The sequence below is a fragment of the Xiphophorus hellerii genome, chromosome 19 (assembly GCF_003331165.1).
Source record: "Xiphophorus hellerii strain 12219 chromosome 19, Xiphophorus_hellerii-4.1, whole genome shotgun sequence".
Taxonomy (NCBI): Eukaryota; Metazoa; Chordata; class Actinopteri; order Cyprinodontiformes; family Poeciliidae; genus Xiphophorus; species Xiphophorus hellerii.
The window spans coordinates 21,814,699-21,839,714 of record NC_045690.1 but is presented as its reverse complement, the minus strand read 5'-3'; the positions used below and the strand labels follow the sequence as shown (position 1 = coordinate 21,839,714).

The 25,016-nt window shown below is 40.0% G+C and overlaps 1 protein-coding gene across 2 annotated transcripts in view; it reads left to right on the top strand.

Moving 5' to 3' along the window:
- Positions 1-318: 318 nt before the first annotated feature.
- The window catches only part of frmd6 (FERM domain containing 6), a 32,751-nt gene continuing 8,053 nt past the window's right edge, over positions 319-25,016 (top strand). For both annotated transcript variants that reach the window (XM_032547051.1, XM_032547050.1), the window contains exons 1-10: positions 319-489; positions 15,018-15,340; positions 16,134-16,224; positions 17,534-17,613; positions 18,738-18,814; positions 18,915-19,101; positions 20,462-20,617; positions 20,694-20,759; positions 21,910-21,978; positions 23,903-24,077. In XM_032547051.1, the coding sequence (XP_032402942.1) occupies positions 15,242-15,340; positions 16,134-16,224; positions 17,534-17,613; positions 18,738-18,814; positions 18,915-19,101; positions 20,462-20,617; positions 20,694-20,759; positions 21,910-21,978; positions 23,903-24,077 (1,000 nt within the window). In that variant the 5' untranslated portion in view covers positions 319-489; positions 15,018-15,241. The remainder of the gene's footprint in view (positions 490-15,017; positions 15,341-16,133; positions 16,225-17,533; positions 17,614-18,737; positions 18,815-18,914; positions 19,102-20,461; positions 20,618-20,693; positions 20,760-21,909; positions 21,979-23,902; positions 24,078-25,016) is intronic.

Sequence of the window (25,016 nt, the reverse complement as noted above, 5' to 3'; positions counted from 1 at the left end):
TCCAAATTTGCTGCAGCGGGGCGCCAGTCCTGCACAGTTGGGAGGAACGGAATGAGAGGCAGCCGTGGGAGATACCAAGTCGGGATGCTCTCAGAGGGGGGGGAGTCCCGCCGAAACAGAGGCGATATTCAACGTCAGGAATGTAATTTAGATCCTAATTATACTACTGGAGATATTTTTTGGTAAAGTAAGTGCCTCGGTTGATGTAAGATGTTGCTGTAATGTTAGCTTGAAACAAACTGAGAGCCTCCATCTTCCCTCGCCCCCCCTCCGTTTCCCGCTCCCTCTCACCGCACATGTATTCCTACGCTGGGCTGCTGGCTCGGACACAGCGGCTACAGCGGAGGCGGAGGAACGACGACGCGTTTCCCAAACTACCAGCAGACTTTTCCAAACTGGGGGATTTCATCCTTTTTTTTTTTTTCGCTTACAAGAGAAGGGTTTGGATATATCGTTTTGAAAGGAATAAGGTGTTTTTGCCGTGTAAAGGTGGGTTTTGTTTCGCTTTCTTCATACTTTTAAGCACTTATCCGTCTTCATGAGTTCAGACTTTTACTGCCGCAGCAGCCGTTTTCTTTCTTTTTCTTTTACACTCAGCTATCCTCTATGGTTAAAGTTACTAAACAGACTCTCCCATAATACTAACCATATTCACTTCAGATATACTTAAGCTTATTAAACATGCCATGGGCAATTTTTCTGACGGTTTTACCATTTCTGTCCAATGACAAAACCTTCCCATCTAAAAGGAGGCTTCACCTCTGGTGACATCACTTAAGGCGATTTATTAGTTTTTGGCTATACCCATTTGGTTTTTTCTTATTGGCTCTTCCAGTCCACACAAGAAGAAAGCAAAGCAAGCGGAAAAATAGTATGAGCTCAGACAGTATGCCATGACACAGTAGATACTGCAAAAAATTATTTAAGGTGAGCCAAAAAAAAAATGTAATTTTAGTAGAATTAATTAATTTTAATCATTCTTGTTGTCAACATTTGTATTCTTTGGGGCTTGGGGGTCATTGGTGTGGCTCTGACCAAGAATGTTGAATGTCTTGCAGCTCAAAAGTTTCCTGAATTTGCCTTAAAAATCTGACAAAACTCACTCTGCCACAGTGTTTACCAATTCAATTCCTGTGCCTCTTGTGATGTCACCGACCCAAATACAAGACAAACATAGCTGAATTAGTCTTTTTTCTGCACAGCATTTTAAATAAACTTTGTATTTTGAAAAACTCTACAGGAGAAGCCAGGACTTTGTTTATTGTCAGCAGACAGAAAATCTGGAAGTGGATATCGTCTTTAATATTTTTTGCTAATTTGGGCGTTACAAGATTTGGTAAGAAAAAATCTAGACTTTTTTTTTTTTGTTGCTTACTGGCAGCGACGCTGGTTGGATATGTTGTTGTCCACTCACTTTGAATGTTATGTTTCAGTGTTATGTTATGGAGCAGAAATCGTCGCTCCAAAGTAGGATAACTGGTCCAAAATATTTGCTTTAGCTCAAGCTTCCACTCTTCTGGAATTAAAGTTATCCATAAAACAACTCAGCATCCTCCGTAGGGTGTGAATATGTCTCTTAGTTAGTCCCTTAATCCATCTTTATTATACAGTGAAGGGAAGTTGTCTCATAGGGGTTACACATGTGTAATTACCACACACTCAGACATAGTTGTCAGAGCTTAGAAAGAAGCTAGCTAGAAGACGTTAGCCTCGTGTAGTTATTATGATCTAACAAACTCTAGTTTGTTAGTATTAGTGGTAATTAGATTTCTCCACTCGGGAATGTTAAAAATGCCTCCACCCACCCCCCTCCATCCCCTCCACTTCTGTTTAATATTAGGCCAGAAAGCAGTGCAGAGCAAACAGGCTAGTTTTCTCCTTCTTGGTCTGTAGTTTATTTAAAGCTGTAAACACGGTTCGGGTTCATCAAGTCTGGTATGCATTGTTTCGAGTTAGACGTCGGAGCGTGTGTTGGCTCGAGGCGTTTCACCACGACAGTCAAACTCATATCCTCTGGCTGGTTGTTTTAGCTCACTTTGTCGTTTGCCAAGACACTAATGACACTAACACTATTACACAACGCACAAATGGCGTGTGAAAAAATAAAACAAAACTGTTTACCGTGTTTCTCAAGCAGGTTTTGGCTTGTTGTACATTCATCGTTCAACCCGGGGATTCCCCCACTATTTAGGTCCGGAGGCACATCCAGTTCGCTTTATGGGCAGGTTAATCACCCCCCTTTGACCCGCTGACGTTCTACAAACTAGTCATCCAGGGCTCTTCTCCAGAGAGGGAAGAAAAAACAAGTTGCTCTCTCGGCTCCGTTGTTTTTTGTTTAAAAGAAAACGGCTAATTTGGAAGGGAAGTGATGGAGCAGGTGTCGTCTGCGCAGGAAGAACCGGGCTTTAGCAGGAAATACTAAGGAAGTGTGTGTGTGTGTGTGAACAGAAAACAAAAATTCCTGGTGTGTGTGTGTGTGTGTGTCCTGAGTCATTCAGATGAGTCCATTGGAATGTCAGTGGGATGGTCCGTAATTACACAAGGCAGACCCACTCTCTGCCATCGTCATTAAAGTTCTCGGGAGTCTTTGCATCATCGTCTTTGTAACTTCTGGATGCGATCTTTGCTTTTCTGAATTAAATGTGAAATTTTTATCATTACTTTGAACATTTTACCAGTGAATACAACATGTTGTGCACCTGAAATACTAACAAGACATAACCTGCGATGTCAGTTTCACGTTATATCTTCAACACACAAACCAGAATTAGATGATGATTTGAATGTTAAGGCTGATCTGATTCCTTCAATTTAAAACTGAAAAAATACAGCAATTCCTCCTGTTGCTTAAATGTAAAATTAAATGTACTGGCATAATACTTTCTAAAAACTATCTATTACATCTTATTTCCATTATTTTGGTTCTGATCCCATTTTTTTGTAAGTAAGTTCGAACAATTTGTCTTACTCCTCAGTGATTTAAAAGTGTAGCAACTTTTTTTTTAACCATTTGTCAAGAGTGGCGCAGCATCAGCATGTAGATCTTTGATTCTTATGCTTTGAGTTTTCTTTTTTATTAATCTAACTAGATTGAAAAGCGGTGCTTTCTGACTTTATCTCTTAGCGTTCCTTTAGCTTCGTCGCTGGAAGATTAGATGAAGGATGGGCTGTATTTGGGGTGTCAAGACAAAGTGACCGATTAAATAAAAATTTAAAAAAGAACACGACATCTCCATGGGAAAGAACAAGATTACAGTTTGTACTGAAGTACGAGAAACGCTATCTGTTATTATGCGACTGCTCGTCTTATCTTCCGCAGGTCTAGAGTGTGAGGGTTTGCACATTCTCTTGGTGTAAGCTATCCAGGGTGCTCTGGGCTCGGTCCTTGAAGCTGCTTTAGTATTCACACCTTGTATGTCCGGAAGGTTTATGACCTATGAATCATATAAACTCTCCATCCTTAATGTGTTTTGAGTATCTTTACGGCTGCTTAGGCTCTGAGTGTGCAAACCTTGGATGTCCTTACTTTAACTGCAGAGATGCTAAATTGTGGCTCCTCGCATCACCGCCGCAGGTTTCACCAAGGAGACGAAGGGGGGAAATTGGGTCGGCTCTTCCTGCATTTGTCTTCTTCTGTCCTTGTTTTTTCCCGTCTTGCTTGTTGGGCGACTCGGGGTGAAGTGTTTTCAAGGAAGTGGACTAAAGGGATTCAACCTGCAGGCGTTCTCTTGAGGATGTTAGCTAGTTTCACATGCTTCTCACTGCAGCTCTTAGGGTTTCCTTCAGGATATTTTGTTTGCTTCAGCAGGATTGGTTGCAGGGTTATGTGTTCCTGAGAGACGCTTCCACATGCAGGTCAAACGCCTGACACCGAGCTGGCTTTGCCTTTTACTTTTTTTTAAATCGGGGTAATCTTCATATTCGATTCAACGCTGAATTATTGCAGATGCGCATGGAACTGTTTCGCAAACTTCCTGTCACTCCTCAGGTGTGACGGCTTTTCAACAGAGGGAGACAAAAGCTGCCGACAGGAAACAGATTAGCTCACCTGCTCCAACTGGGTTTTTTTTTATCTAGCCGCAACAGAAAGTTTTCAACTAAATCTTAAAAAAAACAAAACAAAAAGACACAGTGTTTGGCTGAGGTTTGCTGTAATTGCTGCTCTTTTTTTTCTCTCCTCACCCCCTCCTTTGAGGGCGCTTGCACTATTTCTAGCATACGTAATGGCTGGGTTGATGTTTCTGTGGTGTGTTGCACTGCGACTGCTAGTTTTGTGAGGTTACTCATGCTGAGTCCAAGCCTGAATGCTGGGCGGGGAGGGAAGGGAGCAACTGCTGACTCTGTTCAAACATGTCTGGCAGCGCTGGCAGCTTGAGGTATGCCTGTCTGCGTGTGTGTGTGTGTGTGTGTGTGTGTGTGCGTGTCTTAGTATTTGCTCTGAGCCACATGGATGCCAGATGCTGTACTTGTTAAAAGTCATTTTTCCAATGTGAGCCGAAGTCGGACTTCTCGGAGAACTTGCTTCTTCAAACTTCAGGTACCTTTTATTTGCTATATAAGAGAAGCGTTTAGCTGTTGCATATGTGGCAGTTTGTCTAAATGTCATTCAAAGTGCTGGAGATATAAAGGTTGACTAACTTAAGAGGGAACTTTCCTTGCACTCTTCTCAATCATTGCTTCAAAAACAAGTTTTTAAAGCCGGATTTACCTCAATGGTCGCGATTCAAGTGTGGCGACGGTGCTGAAGAGCAGTTATAATATGTGACTAACTTTAGTGGTTATTTTTGTTTCTTTATTTACATATATTTCCACCTTACAAATGATGCCAATGATATTGAATGAGAGATGTTACATCGCCCAGCTGCTTGGCGGGTTTGTTTAGTTTTCTTTGTAGTGGAAAACATGAACAATTCAAAGTTGACAGGAAGTTTGAAAATATGACTAGATATTGATGTTGTTATTGGTAGACATTATTGACTTAAACACTTGAAAAAGACAAACACAAAAAATACAGTTAAAATAAATATTAAATGTTTTGCCCTAAAGTTAAGACCTAAGCAAGTAATCAGCCGTTGGATCTTAAACAAGCTATTTCATTCAAATGTAAAACAGATTAAAAATAACTGTAACCTAAAGTGAACCATGAAGAGTATTTTTATGCTTAACTTATGGTACAAAATTCAACTATTTATTGCATTACGTCTTTTTGTGTTTTCCTGTCGCTGGTGTTTTGATTTGTTGGTTGTAAGTGGTTGCTGGTTATCCAAGTCAGCATGTAGAAGGATTATTCTGATGAGACTTCTGACTGATATTCTGGATGAAAAAGACCCGTCTGTGATGAGCTGGTGGCATCAGAACAGGAGCCGTGGTGTTGAGATGTAAACGGACACGCCACACATTATTCTTTGTCCACAGAGATATGTGCGCTCACATCAGTCTCACCGGCTCTCAGAATGTCATTATGCAGAAGATCGCTCTCGCAACAATCTAGCATTCATAAAAACTAGCACAACTGGAAACCTTGAGTAGTAGGCCTGTCGCGATAAACGGTAAATCAATTAATCGTACGATAAATTAAAACTATCGACGTCATTTTAATTATCGGCATTATCGTCTCTTCCGGCCTTTTTCTCTTTCTGTTGATGACACTGAATGAAAAAAAGGCTCAACTCCGGTGCTCTCCACTGACCCACCCCCTTCCTCATTTCCTTAGTGTAAAGCCCAGCGCACAAGACACGATCTTAGAGCTGTCAGCCGATTGTCGGCCCATTTTTAAAACCTGACAGACCACACATTAGCCGACAGGAATCCTAGGTATAACGGTTCGATCGGTTCGGTCCTGCCGTGTGTCCAACAATGGGCACAAAATAATGGCTACAAGTCCAGTTAACTCATTTTAAAACCAGGCATTAATCAATGCTTTACTACAATCTACCTGCAATGCATGTGGCTAGTGTCAGCATAAAGTCCTGACTGAATGAAAATCATTATAACCTATTTACGTCACGTTAACGAAGAACAGCTGAAAAGTTACCTGGTTTATCAACTGTGGTAGAAATTTCGCTCCAACTCCTCCTCTTGTCATTTCTATATTCTTTGCATGTTGAATAAACAATAATGTTGTTTCCAGTATTATCTCTGACATCCGCTGGACTTCGTGTTGCGCCGTGTCAGCTGTTTGGGATTCCCCTCCGTAATTTCCCCTCAGAAAGCATAGAGGGGAACAGGTAGCTTTCTGATTGGCTACCTGTCACATTCAACAGGCTGCTTTAAGATCCCAGTTGGGGAAAACCCCTGATTTAGATCAGAGGACGATCTACCATAACACACCACACAATCTTAGAAAGACCAACGATCTAAGATTGTTGTAAGGGGAAAAATAGGAGCAAAAAATCATGTAGTGTGAATTATTGCATCAGGTAGTCGATGTGCCCATCTTCTCTATTTAAATCTAATTATTACTGAAGGTCAATATAGTATACAGACTTCATAATCTGCACTCTTTTGGTTGAATGCAGTATTTATTTCCACTTTGGCTTTATGTTGTTTAGTTTTTTTTTTTTCAAGTGAGTTTTTTGTTGATGGAGACTGAGAATCCATTTTATTTTTGTTTTTGGTTGTTTTGTTTATTTTGTTAGTTCCAGTGTTAAATATTCCTTTGAAAATAAAGTGTATCTATCTTTGGCAGGAAATCGCATGCATTATTACGTCATTTCCATTAAATCAGTGTAAAAAGGTCTTCAAACAATATTATCGTTTATCGCAATAATTTTTGAGACAATTAATCGTTCAGCAAAATTTGCTATCGTGACAGGCCTATTGAGTAGAGATTGTGATCGTTTTTGATCAGCTCTCTGAGCTCATTACATATACAGATATAAGAACGGCATTAAAGATAGTCTTTCTTAACTTCCTGTCATAAACCATCCTCATTTATTTATATTAATTGCTGAGATGGTGTCACATTTTGTTTGTGTGACAACGGTTGCTATAAAATAAGTTTTTACTATTCTAAAACACAGGAAAAAAAATTGTCTTTGTCAACATATATTAGCAGCTAGCAAGGTTCGCGTGGCTTGCATTAACAAAACAACAGCCATGATTGTGTACATTCTTGAGAATTCAGCTCTGACATTTCCAAAAGATTGCCAGCATTTCACAGTGACGCGTCGAAAGCTCAGAATAATAAAGCAGATCAACAATGCGGCATTCTTTTGCTCTCCCTCTCTTCTTCACGGTCTGAGCGAACCACAGCTGTCTCTCAACATCTTATAGAAACATGCAGCTTCCTCTTAAACATCTTCTTATGTCTCTGCTTCTTCCGACTTTATTTTAAACACCTCACCAATGCTGACGTTTGTTAACATTGAGTCTTCTTTCCCACAGTAGCAACTTCCACACTGAAGACAGGGTATCCAGGCTTCAGGAAACTCTTAAATTTACAAATCTTAAAACTAAGGTCTTAAAATTCCTTTTTTTTTTTTAAATAAATAAATTGGCCTTAAATATGTTTAATCACAAGTCTTAAGTTTTGTTATAGCAGAACTATTTAACCTCATTTATACTTTGTATTTTATTTTCTTGTGGGACTTTTTTGTTTGGCAAAGGTTTGAGTTGTGCGCAGACATCTTCTTCTTCTGTGACTCAAGACGGTTGGGGCTGTTGGTAACGGCAGCTAATATAGCCATGCTGGCTAACTAGCCCGTGCAAAAAAGCTAGTACATTTCTGTAGCGATAAAGAGCTTAAATTTCATTCAATATGATCTTATAAAGATCCTTAAAAAGTCTGAAATTAAGCTGGTGAGACCTGCAGAAACCCTGAAGGAGTGTTACTAGAACCTGCTGTGGATGGTTAACTGATGACAATTTGTTTCTACTTTCTGCTTAACGCATTGCCAGTTATGTCCAGTGAAGAGCTAAAATGAAAAATATCCACTAAATATCCACTTAAGTTAGCAATAGCAGAAATATTACGGGAGTGCTACTCTTTATTCAGATTTATCTTCCAAAATACACTGAAGTTCAAATGTCTCACTCGGAGCATTTTACGTTGTGTAAAGTCAACCAATATTGGCAGACACATATTTCAAGGATGGCAGTTGCCAATGTGATTGCTTAAATCCATAACAAATTTTAATTTAGTACCTAGAAGGATTAAAAGGATTATTTCCATGGGGAATAACTTCTCCCCTAAAGACTAAATCCTGAAACAACATTTTCATGAAGCCACCCAGGATTATTTCTGTGCTTTTCTAAAGACATCATACCTCAGGCTCGCAGTAATCTCCTGTCTACAGGCCTGATCTTCAGCGGCTTGTAAGCGTGATAAGTAATCAAGGCATACACCCGAGTATTCAACCATCGCGTTGTTGATTTGGAATCCGGAAACATGTAGATTGTGTTATTTATTGTATCTATCAGCGTTGTGGAGGATCTCTTTGATTGCCTTCCTTGATAAGTCTTTTTTTTTCTTGAACAACAAGAAAAAAAAGAAATTGTGTCAGTGTAAAAATATCTAGTACATTATCCTGTGGGAAAGGGATCAGAAGTGTCTTAAACAAGCTGTGTTTTCCTAAACTTGGCCTTAAAACACTCAGGCACTTAAAGAGTAGCATGTCAACATGTCTGCTGTTACAGGCAGTTTAGAGGCTTATTTATCAGTGGCTCCACATACAGCTCTGAAAGGCAAAAACCATGATTGAGGTTAGTTTATCGAGTGCAGCGCACCGTGTTTTCAGGACAGGACATGAAAGAAAGGAAGCAGTACTGTTAGCGGAAAGCCAGGTTGTGACCAATGTGATTTCAACTTGTTGTCATCTCAGCAACATTTGTCAGCAACTGATTTATTGCTCTCTTGGCAGGGAATTAAAGAAGAAAAAGAACCAGCGTCCACATAGATTTAGAGGCTGATGGTTATTTATAAAATTATGCTGTCTCTACAGAAACCCTATTTTGACATAGGCATATTTTGGCAGCACATGGAGCTTAAATCGCTTTAGAAGGTGATGCACCATGGCCGTTTTATGGATGTAAAATACTGTAAACCTTTGTGAACAATTTCCAGTCTCTAATCTTCCATTTCAGCTTTCTCTTTGAAAAATATAATACAACTTGGGCTGGGACTTAAATGCTTTAATTTTGATTAATTAATTCTGTAGATTTTAACACAATCAAGCATTTTTTGGTGTTATCCTTTAGTCCAAAGCCGGAACCTTTGTGCCTGTATGTTTCAGGTACACCTGTAAATCTGATGCACAATCTGATAAACAATAGTGATGGACGACAAAGCCGCATCTCTTTTCCCACTGGGAGTTGGCCTGTCCGATAATTTAGCAACAAAAATGTTTTTTGAATTCAAAATACTTAGTCAATATCTAGTTTTCAATTAAAATGAAATTAATTTTGATTAATTAATCACAGACCCTGTAATTAAACATTTTAACTCTATCCCACCACTAAATAAATTTTTTTTTAAGAACAGAATGAACAGAGTTTACAGACATTTTAAATGTAGACAAAATGATTACAGAGTTGACTGCATAAGTTGTGCTAAGTTTTTTATATTAGCGATTAAAATGACTAGCATTGCTTAGCAACAGTTTCTGGTATATACCCATTCCCTAGACCATTACCTTTGTTTTGAGATTTTCAAAAAGCTACATCTGCTGTACTCCATTTATCCTTCCTGGTATCTATTACAAGTTTTGCTCTCTCTCGCAGCCCGAATGTCTGGAAATGTCCAGAAATACACTTTTTCTGCTTTGTACTTTATGTGCGTCTTAATTTAAACACCTCAGTGGCGTTCAAAGACAGAACTGTAAATCTTCTTACAACAGTAGCGACTTCTACACCAAAGAGTGTTGTTGCTACCTCCACCTTGTCACATTTTCCACATTGGCGGACAGCTGAGACTTCTGTCGGATGGATTTTTTGAATTTCTGACCAATCAAGCTGAAAACATTCCTATTCAGCACAGCAGTCAGTTTCTCTAAAAAATAGAGTACAACTTTCTAAATGAAGGCCTCCATTGTTGCCAATCGGAAAGAATTGCCAAGTATAGAAGTGTATACATTTTTTGATCAAATAAATGGCCATTTAAACTAAGTAATGAAAAAGACTTTAATTTCTTTCTTTCCTCTTCCAGTGAGGGTTGAGTTTTTGTTTGAGGATTAGAGCTCACACGTGCCGTTCCATGTTTTAGGGTTTTGTCAGAAGGTGGAGGGCACATGGAGGTAGTGTCTGTGTGGTGGGTCGTGCACATCAAGAATCAAAGGCCGCCGTTGTGGGAATGAGAAGCAGATGTTAGCGAGGAATTCTCCTGACTGCAGCAGTTTTTCTTTTTCCTTTTTCATGCCTGAGCTCTGGACGCTTCCCGGCTCAAATCTCCCACCCTCCCGCCGTCTCGCTCGTCGCTGTGTGGATCCATCCTCTTCTCTTTCTGTTTTCTTTGCTTTGATGAACACTGTACCTGAAGGTTTTGTTAAGTCGATGAGAATACACGGTGGTTCCTCTCTGAGCAGCTGAGGTTTCCTTTTGCCTTCCTGTGCCTCTCTTTCTCTCTGACTCTGTAAGCGTATCTGAATCATAAAGAGAAAGATGTAGCTGTGACAGAGGTCCACTGTATTCCCTAGAGCCTGATTCACGTGGCAAGATTTTAAAATTATTGGACAGTTTTCAAAACCTGATAGGCCAGAGGTCAGACGGGAAATCTCACAAAATCTCTTGGGACCAAACATGAGTTCACAGTAAACAAATATGGCCGCCTCGGAAGAAGAAACAATTGTGATAGTTTGTGGATGGTGTTTAACGGAGAAAAACACTGCAGCGATGTACCAATCCACTTTTTTTTGCATTTCTGATACAGATATCTTAAGTTTAGCATCGGCCGATACTAATGCGATACAGAAGAACATCGCTGACTTGCCTTAAAAGGTTTCTTTTGTTAATCACAGACATTGATGTACTGGATTACAAATTTATTTGATAACTCTGCACCAAGCTTGTAAAGCTATTGGTTTATTTAAGGACGATTGAATAAACCAATATCTTCACAAGTTTGACCTTGGTCAAACATGTAAAGACAACCCAAGTTTAATTTGTTCATTGGAATAATTAATTAGATGGGGCATATTGTCACCGATGCTGGATATAGAATTTATTACAAAGTCATGACCAATACAGATATTAACATCTGATCGATGCATCTCTCATCTGGTGTTCACTGGACTGTCTGGTGTGCCATTGCAGTTGTTTTGTGATTGAAAGTGAGGTGGTTTCATCACCTCTTTCTGATTGGCTACACTTTCAGCAAGCTGCCTTCTCATTCGTCGTTTGCACAACACCTCGCAAGTTGCGATATCAGGCCAAGACCATCCAACATCTTGAATATCCCTGATATTAGATCAGAGCTGTCCCGACATCCTGAGTGGACCAGATCACTCTTAACACGCCACACATGGCAGGAAAATCTCTTAAGACTATCTTAAGAGCCAGCCCAATAATTGGGGTGTCTGTGATATTGTTAGAAAGGCAAAATCGGGATAAAACTTGGCATAAAGACCTTGCCTGATGGACTAGGCATAAGTGTGCTCAGGTTAAGCTTTGAAGACGTGAGGGTGATTTGGACTTGTACATCACATCACATCGTACATCATTCATTTCACTGTAGTGAAAGAGCTTAATTTGATTATTCAGCACTTTCTCCTCTAAACAGCCTGAAAGAAAGTCCACCTTGTCATTTGGTTTTAAAGTCATTATACTAGAAATGTTAGATGTGTTGACTACTTTTGACTTCTCCTGCCCTACTTTAAACCCATTAATGATGTTTATGTACAGTTATCTTTGGATTACTGCTGACTCTACTAGCTTTTATATTTCATGATAAATTGATGTGATAAATCAGCGCTTTTATCCTGTCTGTGAAGTCCAGGGCACAGATGATAACTCAAGTATCAGTGTGACACTTGACTTGGGACACATTTAGGTCACAAAATAATTTGAGTTGACTTTAACCTGTGGTCTCAGACCTTGAGTCTCATTCATACAGCACCGGAGGCAGAAGAGATGGTGTACATCGGCACTTGACCTGGACTTAGTGTAAAAGACTTTATGTTCGATTTGGACTTAGACCGAAGGACTTGATGTTTGACTTAGAGTTGGTAAAACCAATCTTGAACCTCTCTGGTCCAGATTCAGTTTCATATTTGAAGATGCAATACTAAGGCACTTCTATGAACCAAAGTGACATCCACTTATTGACAGCAGTAGCTGTGTGAATGTGATACATGAAGCCATGCGGTTACATAAGGCTGTTTGAGATCAAACTCTAACCTTTACTGAACGATACTAATTTCTGGTTTTCTTTGAGATCTGACCTGCTGACTTTGAGTTTGGATAATTTGACATTTGTTTCGAGTGGAACGCTGTAATAAAAGTGTGTTCCAGGCTTTTACTACTTACAGGAAAAGCCCCAAATAAATACAGACTTTACATTTTAAACTAGCTTTAGTGTCTTATGTTAGCATTAATCTTAAGTAGTGCAGCTAGTGTTTAGGAAACATCAGTGTGTCTGTCCATGTAGAGAATGTAGATCCTTACTTTAACTGAATCCTGCCATTGTTTCCAAATGCAGCATGTTCCAATAAGGCTTTCTGATTAACAGCACCCACACTGAAGAGTGTTGTTTTCAGCACAGTAATGCTTGGGTACGGTGCATTTACTAAGATGTTGAACAGAATCGTCAGATTTACAATTCAATGAGTTTAAAATCCCAAAATATATGTTTATTGTGAAAAAAAGATAAACTAATTTGCCGCTTCATAGGAAAAATTAATTGCTTAGAATAATCAATTAATTTCTGCTATGGCTGTAAGGAGCAATTATTTTACTAATCGATTAATCTATTGAATATTCTGACGATTAATCAGAAGAAATGGCACAATCTGCAGATTTTTCATTTAGCCACGTAAGTCTTTTCATGCAATATTAGAAGTACATTAAACGATGCAAATAAACAAATAATTCAATTACTTTTTAAAATAGGAAAATAAACATTTTATTGCCTAAAATACAAAAGCGCAGCTTTCCTTTAGTAAATCTGAATATGTTTGGGGTTTTCTTTTTCAGCAAATGAACTTTTTTTAAGTCCGTTTACTCCAGTTCGCGATTAATCCGATTAATCGTTTCGTCCCTGATCTCCACTGGTCATTTAAGGTACTAAGGAAGGTATCGGCATATTTTCCCACACCCTAAACTTGTGGGTGTGGAAAACAACCACAGGTTGTTTCACCACTTGCTGTTTCACCAGTTTTATTAGTTTCTATTGGTTTATTTCTCAGCCGATGGACTCTGGTTCAGCTCTCTGGATGATTGACTAGATTGCTTCTCGCCCCTAATTAACCCCACTAACTGTCCTGCAGTAACAGCTGACAAATGGTTGCTAAAGAGAGAATGAGTTAGCCCGTCTGCCTGGCCTTGTGGTTCCCTTCAAGCTTCGCCCCTGTGCAGATACATCTGTGGCTGTGTGCAGAGCAGAAGGCGTGTGTTTTGTCAAGGTCAGCAGCAGTGCAGAGCCTCCTGGTCCATCAGCAAACCCACTGGCTGCTCGCCTGCCTACCTGCCTGCCACGCTGTGCATCCAATCACCGGCTTTAATGAGAACTGATGCTGCACGCATTTATATTTATGGTTGGCTTTGGCCACAGTGCTCCTTGTCTCTGCAGAAACAAAGCCGTGTTAGAAGTGGATAGAGGAAAGCCTGAATAGGTTTTTAGTGCTGTAGGGTGCTATTTATTATCGGTCCAGGCAGTAATTTGAGTGGCTTTTTCAGCTTTAAAGTGTAACTTCCTCCTTTTTATGTGTGTAGTTTATGCTGTACTCTTACAGAGCTGAGTTTAACTCAGTTAGCCGTACCCTCGCTGACTCCTGCCCCATTTTTAAATGCTAATAACTTTTCACTCTGTAATGTGAGCCTCATCCTATCTGTTTACAGTGATAGCACGGCTTCAAGGCGAGCTGCTGTAAACAGGAAGAAGTGATAATGTGAACTGATTGTTCTGCGACATTCTTTGTCTGGCGTGAGACGTTTCACACCCTGGGAAGGTCTCACACCTCTTCAGGTGCAGTTCTGGCTGGGAGTTGACGCTGTGCTTCCAGAGCAGCTGGTTTGTGCAGCTGCGGTGTGTCTACACTTTGTCCCCAGTGGTTGATTTGCAGGAGAAGTCGCAGTTGGGAACTAATAGCAGCACTTTTGTGAGGATACAGGTTGAAAAGGGTTCAGGTTTTGGTAGCGTACTTTATGTCGGTAGCTTAGTTTCCTTCTATTTTGTTTCAGTGGAAGTGGATTTTTAAATAATTGGACAGTAAAGGTGCTTAAGAGTAGAGTTTCTTCTTTAAGGAATTTGAATCAGATGAAGCTAAAACAGTGCCACTTGAGTTCTGGGTAGAACATATGTGTGTGTGTGTCACACACATATGTCATACATATATACTGTATATATATATATATATATATACACATATATATATATATATATATATACAGTATATATGCTTTTACAGTTTTGGCTTAATTACTGCTCTAAATGTGTTATTCTTTCAGTGAATTACCTTTTTTTAAGTTTGCATACCCCAATTAATTGATTAGTAAATTAGTTCCAGTAATCGATTAATCATGATTAATTTGATTAATCAAAATTAATTGGATTAATCGTTTCAGCCTTACATAGTGCATTAAAAACCCACTTATGAGTCTCTTTGCTGGGAGTTTTTCTGCACCATTCTCACGTCATCCATCTCCAAACCAGCCACTTGTTTTTCTGGAGTCACTGACATTCTTCCAAAATGTTTTTTCTATGTTTCTAGACGTAAACACAAAATATTTCCTTTTTTTCTCTTCCATCCCTCCGTCTCTCTGCTCTGTCAGATGCTTTCAGTGTGGATTTGTTATCTACCATTGCTGCTCAAACGGTGAAACCTGTTTTCGAAGTCGCATGACTCCTGTCTTGTGCGTCTTTGCAGGGGGGGCGGCTGCTTCCAGGTTCCCCATGCCCTCTCCTGTCACCTCTGCTTGGCCTGCCGAGCCCACGGTCGGACCTCCTCTGGGCTGCAGCTGAAGCGGGACGTCAGAAGCTGGACGTGGTGGTGTCAGAGCCAGCGGTGGTGGAGGTGGGTCGTCACAGGGCCCAGAACCCCCGATAGCAGGCGGAGAAAGGCCTGCGTTGTTCCGCCTCCTGCCACTCGAGATGAACAGACTGAGCTTCCATAACAACAAAACAATGCAGGACCGCCGCTGTGTCTGTGTCTTTTTGCCCAATGATGACACTCTCAATATCATCGTCAATGTGAGTGAACCCTTTTTTTTTTCTTTTACATATGATTTATTTACAGATATGAAAATATAACAAGAAGTGTTTATTACTTTGACCTTTCCACTTGATTGTGTTGATCGTTGAACAATTATTAACAGAATAAAATAGCTTAAAGTCAAGAACAAGATGTGTTTTTTTAAATTTTTTGATATAACCAGGACTGAAACGAGTAATCGGATTAATTATAATGAATTGATTATTGAAATAATTGTCAAGTAATTTAGTAATCGATTAACCGTTAACTGGAATATGCAGACTCTAAAAAAGGCCATTTGCTGGGAGAACATACTGAGGGTTGCAATTAAGCCCAAACAAAAAATATATGTTTTTTTTTTTTTATTGAATCTAAAAAAAGTTATTTGTCTGTAAACATGTTCTTCCCAGAACTCCTCATGTAGAATTATTTCAGCTCCACCTGGTTCAAATTGTATTGAATAAAAGAAATTCTTCCATTAAGTACCTTTTGCTGTCCAATTAGTAAACGGCTAATCCAAAAATTATTGATTGATGCCAAGCCAAACTGAAAGGGCTGAACCTTTCACATGTTGATGCTAGGAGTATTTTTCAATAAATAGAATTATTTGTGTATAAAATAAACTTATTTTTAAATAAAAAATCAGCAGAATGTGGCTTTTTTTTTTTTTTAAAGCTGATTAACCGATTAATCACCAGAATAATTGATTGTAAAATAATTGTTAGTTGCAGCCCTAGATAACTTTTGTGTTTTCTGAGAAAAACTTAAAACCTCCTGAATTTCCCTCGTAAGGTGAAGACTCTTTGCCAGGAACTGTTGGTCCAGGTTTGCGATCTCCTCCGGCTGAAGGACTGTCACCTGTTTGGGCTCAGCGTCATTCAGAGTAAGGCGTCTCCTCTTCTCCGATATTTCATTCATACGGCAACTGTGCTTCGCTGATCTCATGACAGAGAGCAGTTAGAAACTGAGTAAAAAAATTTAAAAAAACGCTGAAAGTTTTAACTCCTTTCTGCTTTCCACACGTCTTGCTCTCTCTCGCTGCCTCGCAGCCCGAATGAACTGCAAAGAGATGGCTTCCTATTAAACTGCGTGTCACAAAAACTCAAAAAAATCGGAAGTAGGCTGTAACTTTTTCAGTAAGTTGACAGAAAAGCACAAATCTTCCCTGAACACGCTTTCCCACACCTTACCTGTCGTGCTGCAGCCTAGCAACCCGGAGCCACCTTATCATGGCCGCTTCCCGCCGAGCTGCAGTTGTTTTTGACAGCGACGGGTTGACGGAGTGAGTCACTGAGTCTGCACCGCGGCGAGGAGGCAGCTGGTGACAGTTGCGGGCAGCGACAAGTCGGGGGAGCGGGGAGTCATGGGAGGGAATCCGTTGCGAAAGCAGTGTTTTTCACACAGCGTGGCTCCTGATGAGCTGATGGCGGCACAGCGGGTCAGCTGAGCGGGAGCCAATGGCTCTGATTGAGGGACATTCTTGGAGTGCTTGTCTGAGCAGCATGAAATCCCCGAGGCAAACAGAGAGGCCACCCACTCCCCATCTGTCACCCGCTGTCCTCCGGACTGGAGTCCAGACATCTGCCTGATTGATGATAAGCCTTACATCCAATATTGCTGCATGAAGATAAGTTTTTTTTCTCTTGTGTTTTTGAACGGGTGGGACAAAGTTTGAACTTGCTTGGCAGTAAAATCTGCTGAGTTCTTAACAGCAGAGCACAAATCTAAATCGTGTTTTATGGCGGCTGTGTCAAAACGTTCAAATTAAAAATGCTGGAATGATTTGTGGTATTTATTCTTAATGGTGATATTTTATTAAAACAATCAGTCATTAGACTTTTTTTATAGAAAAGTATCCATTAAAAGTAAGTAAGTTGTTTGTGTCAACTCTGTTTTCCATTTTCTCTGTATTTACATTGTGTCTCTCGGCAACCAGAAACGAGGTCATCCTTTCTTCAGAAATACTCGCTTTTTGTAGCAAAGTTTAACGACTGGGTGGACCCCGTCATTAAATGTTTTTGGCATCTCCTACAAAATTAGAATGAAAACAAAAAACGTGTGTGTCGTACCTAACTTTTTCCAGTTCAAGATTTTTTTATTTGTCTGCATCTTTTTCTGGTAGATTAGTGAAAGTTTCTCCAACATCTGCTTGTGCTGAATGAGTGAGTGAAGCCTGCTTTCCTGACCCACAGATAATGAACACATCTACATGGAGTTAGACCAGAAGCTGTCCAAGTACTGCCCCAAAGAGTGGAAGAGAGAAGCCAGTAAGGTGAGAAAAAACGTTATGTGACATTTAGCTCAGAATCGACTTGTTTAAATAAATATAGAAAATGCAATTTCAGCATTGTTTTTACTCACACTGGTAAGAAAAAATAAGACGTAGATGAGAAGACGACAATTGATAGTTCCCAAACTTCTAATGTGCAAAAATCACGTGTTTGTCAGCAAAACTTTTCTTAGAGTCTGCAGTTTGTTTGGGTTTTGAGGTGTTTGTATATACTAGCACAAACATCTCATCCTCTATCTTGTTTACGACGTTTAACTGCATTACATAACCCCATGAAATGGAAGTAATGCACTCATGTGGTGACTTGGCTCTGTTGTTGCTGGGGTTTTTTAAACCATGCCTGTTATTGAAGGATTTAACTGTTCAGAAAATTACAGTAAACATTACAACAATGAATACCGGACTATCAGTATTAGTGTCTTACAGCTACTATTAGAGACCAAAGTTGCAATATTTGTTACATTTCTACTTGGTGCGGTTTGCTTTTCCACTGCACTGTGTCAAAGGAACCAAACCCTTTGAAAGACTAGTTCCCCTCCTGGCCTGTGGTGGCACTGTAACAAGAAGCACTGAAGGAAGCGATACAAAAACCTCAAAGGAAAACATCAGCGCAACTTTCTTCTTCACAAAATGTAAACAAAAATGGAGCAGCGTCAAATTTTAGTGGTTGTAGAAGGTTTGGTCATTGGTAAACGTGCATGAGCCATTTCTCTCGCTAGCGCTAGACTCTCGTGTTAGTTTTGGTTGTATTTACCCAGAATGCCCTGCAGTAATAGTCCACTTCCTGCCTTTGATACAGTCTCCAGTCTGCTTGCCGTTCACATGAGTATGCGAACTGCACCAGAGTTCACTTCAACAGAACTGAGACCGAACTGAGGTTTCTAAGCAAATCACAGTTTGCTTCTTTGGTCCGTGTCAGAGTTTGATTCAAAAAATGAGCCGGACTTTCCATGCAAACAAACTATAGTTCTATAACCAATATTTTGGTTATAGAACAAAATATTATATTTGGTTGCAAAAAAAGATTTAGAACCAATATTTTGTTGCACTTTCAGCCTTTCTTCTATGCTGCAGTGATTGATGTGTTTCCTCCTGTGTGTTTCCAGGGTATCGACCAGTTTGGGCCTCCGATGATCATTCACTTCAGAGCTCAGTATTATGTGGAGAACGGGAGATTAATCAGGTCAGTAAAGATTCGTGAGCCTTGTTTTCCTAATTCGCCAACACTTAACAGTAATGTCAGAAACTTGAGCTGACCGTGCCGCGCTCTGTGTGTCATGCAGTGACCGGGTAGCCAGGTATTACTACTACTGGCACCTGAGGAAACAGGTGCTGCTCTCACAGTGCATCCAAAGAGAGGAGGCCTACTTCCTCCTGGCAGCCTTCGCACTCCAGGCCGACCTCGGGAATTTCAAACGCAACAAGCACTTTGGGAAGTACTTTGAACCAGAGGCCTACTTCCCCCAATGGGTGAGTGGGACTCACAAACTGCATGTAGATGGTCTTCTGTTCACATCACACGTCTTTAATTTAAATAATAATTTAGGAAATTATTACTTCTATTTAGATATTTCGCAACACATTCTTTCAGATTTTGTTCCCAAATCCTGGTGTATGTTAATTGTATTTATTAGAATAGACAGACAAAAAGTAGTGCATAATGGGAAAACTGGAGGGAAACGACTGCAGATTCTCTGAGTTGGTTACTTTGTAGAACGACCTTCACTGAAGTTTACAGCCGCAAGTCTATTCAATAATTTGTCCGCCTGTTTTGCACAGCTATTTGCAAAAGAGCTCAAACTCAGTCAGATTAGATGTGAGTTTGAACACAGATTCTCTTGTATTTAGGTCTGAACTTTGACTGGGCCATTCTGACACATAGATATGCTTAAACCACTCCATTGTGGCTCCGCCTGCAGAAACTTTTTATAAATAAATAAACTTTTCATCAAAATGGCCAGATCAGGCCACTAAACATTTTATGGGGGAACAGCTAAAAAAATTATAATAATATTATAATATAATAATTTTCATTTATTTATTTATTTTTGTATTTATTTACCATTTATGTCTTCATTGAAGAAGTTTTCTATGACATGAACATGATTATAATGGAGGTCAATTTGGTATCCAGTATTTTTAAAGAGGGGCCATGGCACCCCGAACCCACCCCTTGGGGTCACCACTGACTTCATAGTGCATTTTGTTCAGTAATGTTCTATAAGAAACCTTTGAGGCCTTCACAAAACAGTTGTATTTATAACGAGAATAAATCACACACACAGTTTTACACCTTTAGTGTCCTGACCCCGAGAGTGGACAGTCCTGGATTCGTGGCAAACTATCTACATATGACGCTGATAAAACTCTACACTATTACATACGTTTTAGTATGCGGCCCGATGAAAACTGGGAGTTCTAGTTTACTTTTGACCCTGAAAGTGGCACACAGAGTTCCTTAAGATGACTATTCTGGTAACATCGGCCCTCTGACGGCCACACCCGTCTGATTGCCCTCCGCTTCCTGTGATTAGCCCCCCTGCCTCTTTATCGCAGCACAAACCGGTGCCTACAGGAAATTGTTGGAATGTCAACAATGTACGCTTTCCCCCAAAGCAAATCTCACACAGATTTAGCCGCCGCTTACGGAGATGACTTAGTTACTGGATCAGCCAGAAGCTCAGCGGCCGCACTTCTTGGTCAACGTTTCTGGCTAGCGTTCAGGCTGTCCTCTCTGGCGTCTGTTCGCCCCGCGCCAGGCGGCTTCGGCACCTACGTCGCCTTCGCTCTCTGCAGCCTGACTTCTCCCTCTGCCTCTCGTCCTGCTCAGGTGATAGCCAAGCGTGGCCGGGAGTACATCCTGAGGCACATCCCCAACATGCACAAGGACCAGTTTGCACTCACCGCCTCAGAGGCGCACCTCAAGTACATAAAGGAGTGCGCTCAGCTTGACGACGTCACGGTGCACTACTACAGGCTGTACAAGGTGAGAAAAGCTCCGGCAGCTCACCGGATTTCATGTTCCGTTTAATTCTCACATCTGTTTTCCTCCGTGTCAACAGGATAAGAAAGAAGTTGAGGCGTCTCTCACACTGGGTCTGACCTTACGTGGAATCCAGATATTTCAGGTAAAGTCTCTTCTTTACCAATAAGAGGCTGAATTGTGCTGATTTTATTGTCTCAAAACTATTTAGTATCATTCTCTGCAAGCATGACATGTGGGGATGTCTTTGGTCTCACAGAAGTATTCAGTTTTTTTTTTACTTTTCCACATTTTGTCACACTACACTGCAAAAACCCGAAATCTTAAGTATTTTTGTGTAGTTTTGAAGGCAAAAATTAGTACACTTGAAAGAAGATTAAAGTAACTTTTCAGCTAGAAATAAGAGCGTGTTTCAAGTGAGTAATTTCATAATATTGATGAAAAACTACTAGTTCGACTGGCAGGTCCTTTCTCTTATTACAAGATATTTTCCCATGTTATAAATGAAATAATCTGTCAGTGGAAGTAATACTTTTTCATCAATATTAAGAAATTATTGTATCCAACGAGCTCCTATTTCTCACTGAAAAGTTGCTTGTAACTTAGTTTTGTCTTATTTCAAGTGTGCTAACATTTTTGCACTTGAAACTAGAAAAGATTTTGGGTGTGACAGAATGCTGAAAAGTTCAAACAAACAAAAAACAAAGAGTACTTTTGGGAGGCCAAAGACATTTCCACATGTCATTTTTGCAGTATTTAGTGGATCATAAAGTAATCCGTTGTTGCCGCTGCAGCAAAAGGTGGTTCTACAAAGTAATAACTCACAGGGCAGAATTATAAATGCACGCCACACTTTTCAGATTTTTATTGGTTAAAAGTTTAAAACCAGGTATCATTTTTCGTCCACTTTCCAATTATTCACCACTGAAAAAAAAAGAGAATGGAGCTGCAACTTAAAAAAAATTATGTTAATAATGTTAATAACTCAATAAAGTTTGTCAAACTCACTTTATTTATGTTTGTTTTAACTTCTTCACAAATTAATAAACTTCATAAATAAACTTGGATGAATTTAACGTGATTCCTTGTGATCAATCAAAGCAATATAAGTTAGATCACCCGTTCTCTTTGTTTTCAGTAGAGAACAGTAAAGTTGGCGGCTGTAACGTTTCAAAGCACGGACACCTTAGCGATGCAGCTTATCTCTGTAGAAGTAGGACGTTTCTCAGGTTGCAGGAGTGTTGTCCTTGTTTCTTTGTTGGCTTTAATACTCACTCCCCTTCTCTGTGTTGCAGAACGTCGGCTCGGTCAGGCAGCTTTTGTACGACTTCCCCTGGACCAACGTGGGCAAACTCGTTTTTGTGGTGAGTGGAATGGCGGCGGCGCGACGTTTTCCTCAGAAAGGCTCTTCTTCCTGAGTTCCTAGACCAGCTGCAGCGTCGATTAAAAACGGTGCATCCTCCTGGGTTTCAGAGTGGATGCGTGCGGAAAGCGAGCTCTTACTCAGGAAACCTTTACGTAAGGCCTTGTTTTTCCCTCCAAACTGCTGATTTATCTTCGCCGGCGAGTCTTCTGGAACCATTCGGGGATTTTGAAAGACTTTCCTCACTCAAGCACATACACACCAACACACTCTGCATACTTCACGTGGATTTTTAGTAATCAGCAAAACAATTTCTGCCTTTTGATAAACACGCCTCGTGCTTCATTGATTTTATTATTAACCCTGCGGCCGTTAAAGGGAACCTTGTTGAATCTCCTCGTCGCTGCTCTGACTCAGCGCGTCGTTAAGCTGAGCCCAGCAGCCGCTTCGCTCTAAGTGAGCCAGAGAAGCTCTCAATATAGCTGGGTTTTTTTCTGCCAGCTCACCGTTTTTCTCCATCAAGACACTGAAAGGTATCTGGATTTAAAAAAATAATAATTTAAATATTTAGATTTAAATAAAGAGCAAACCCCATTTTGTTTTGGGGTTTGCTGTGATAGACGTCTTGTTTTCCCTCTTTTTTTTTTTTTTGGGTGGTTTTCCCGCGCGGAGCGTCATGACAGCGAGCCGTGGCGGGGCTGCGGTTTGGTGGCCTGGACCTGAACGGTTTCTCCTGCCCTTCTTCAGAATAGCAAAAGAGTTCCAGCTTCACCCAACCCATGGGTCGCGTCTTCCATCGGCGGGCAAGTCTGAGAGCGAGCGTGCGGGCCGCGGAGAGACGGACGGGAAGTTTAATAAACACCAGATGTCAGGAAGGTTTGGGAGAAGGATTTAGGGCTCTGGACTTGAGATTATCTTTGGTATAAAACATTCCAGGAAGGCGGGGCGTGTTCTAGACTGGCATATTTTTTTATTGTGCATCTTGCCTTAATTTGATCCTGATGTTTCACAAGAGTGGCAGAAAAGGCTTGTGATGCTGCTGGAATATCTAGGAAAATATTATTTCAACTGTAATCATTTCTTTTAAACGTGCCTGGATTTTAATGAGGTGTTTTCAAGGTTTGGAAAGTGCTTGATTTCTGTAAAAAGTCCTTGAAAGTGCTTGATGTTCAAACATAATGTAATAAAGTGTAATCTAACGTTTTATTAAATGCCTAAATTTGGAAAACATAATTTAGAGTTGGGACCAGATATTTTCACACACCTACTAAAAATAATTTTTGTCAGTCTGAAGTTAAACCAGAATACACTTTTCTTGTTATAAGTTAGTTAGAATTACCAAAATTATTCCATTTCGCTAAATACCAGAAAACGTAGTGGAAACCTTTTTTAGAGATTTTTTTTTGTAACTTTCTTCATATTTTGTGTTTTGGCATTTAATTTGAGCCGGAAGGTGATTTACGTTAAGACAATTTCTTTGGATTGTTTCAACGTATTGAATATTTATTATTCCTAACGGCTCTGTGTAATTGAAATAAAAGTTGGCTCATATTTTACACATTAAAAAAGCAACATTGAAATAAACAAAGCTTAGCTCAGGCCTGCAGTCAGAACTTAGTTCAAATAAGAAGAAAAGTATTCAGGTGTACACAAGAAACAGACACACAAACAGATGTTTTTAGACGCATTTAAAGACAAAAAACATGAACCGATTACATTTTTCCATGTATCCACCTAACAAGTCCTCTCTCTGAAAAATCATCAAAATTCTGCATGAGAAAATAAAGAACAGAAACATGAACTGACACCCGCTTGCAGTTTGGCAACAAGGAGGGCTTGGCTGACCCTCCGCTGCTTGACCCGAAACCCTCCGGCCTCTCTGCAACTTTTAAAGTCTTTTATTTCCCCTCTCTGTATTCCCTCAGGGGAAAAAGTTTGAGATCCTCCCCGACGGTCTGCCCTCGGCCCGGAAGCTCATCTACTACACGGGCTGCCCGCTGCGCTCCCGCCACCTGCTGCAGCTGCTCAGCAACAGCCACCGGCTCTACATGAACCTGCAGCCCGTCCTCAAGCAGGTCCGTCGGCTGGAGGAAAACGAAGGTGATTTCGGTGTTCATTTACACCCGCTGCTCCGCTAAAGTGTTCACACCTCTTGAACCGCGGCGTGCGGTCCGGTCTATTAGGGTTTTATGGACAGACCAGAACAAAAGTGCTGCATAATTGTGAAGTGGAAGGAAAACGAGGCACGGTTTTGCAAGTGCGGTGTGCATTTATATTAAATTCATATTTGTATTCAATTAAAAATACTTTATTAGTCCCAAAGGAAAACATTTTAAATGATTTATTTATTTAATTAAACAGTTATTACAGACGGTGGTGGCTGTAGGCAGGAAAGATCTCCTGCAGAGGTCTGTACTACAACAAATTAAAGAAGCCTCTGACTGAAGACACTCTGTTTGTTGTTCATAGTTTATTTGTTATATTCAGTCACCGTGGAAACAATAATGCAGTAGATAGAGAATGTTTGTAAACATCAGTTTTCTTTGCTTCTTCTGTCCCCACATTACTCTGACCAGCTTCCCTTTACCTGCTCAACAAAAGCATTTAAAAGCCTGGAAATATGTAATTTAATCTGATTCATCGATTATTGAAATAATCAACTAATTTAGTGATCAAATAATCGTTGAGTGGAGTATATATTTTAAAAGAACCATTTGCTGAAAGAACAACACTGTATGAGCTGTAATTAAGACAAAAGTGTACCAAAAGACTATAAATTTTGCATTTAAGGTTAAATAAACACCTTTGTCTGTAAATGTTTTCTACCCAAAACTCCTGAAGTGACGGTTTTACATTCACTTGGTTAAAATTTTGTAAAAAAAGAAAGAAAGAATAAAAATAAAAAAACATTGTATTACGCAACTTTTGCGATCCAATTATTAATTGGATTAATCAGTTATTTTGACAATTAATTGGATAAAATAATTGGCACAACCTTCATCAAAGCCTTTTTATATAATAGGGTTAGGGTTAGTGACG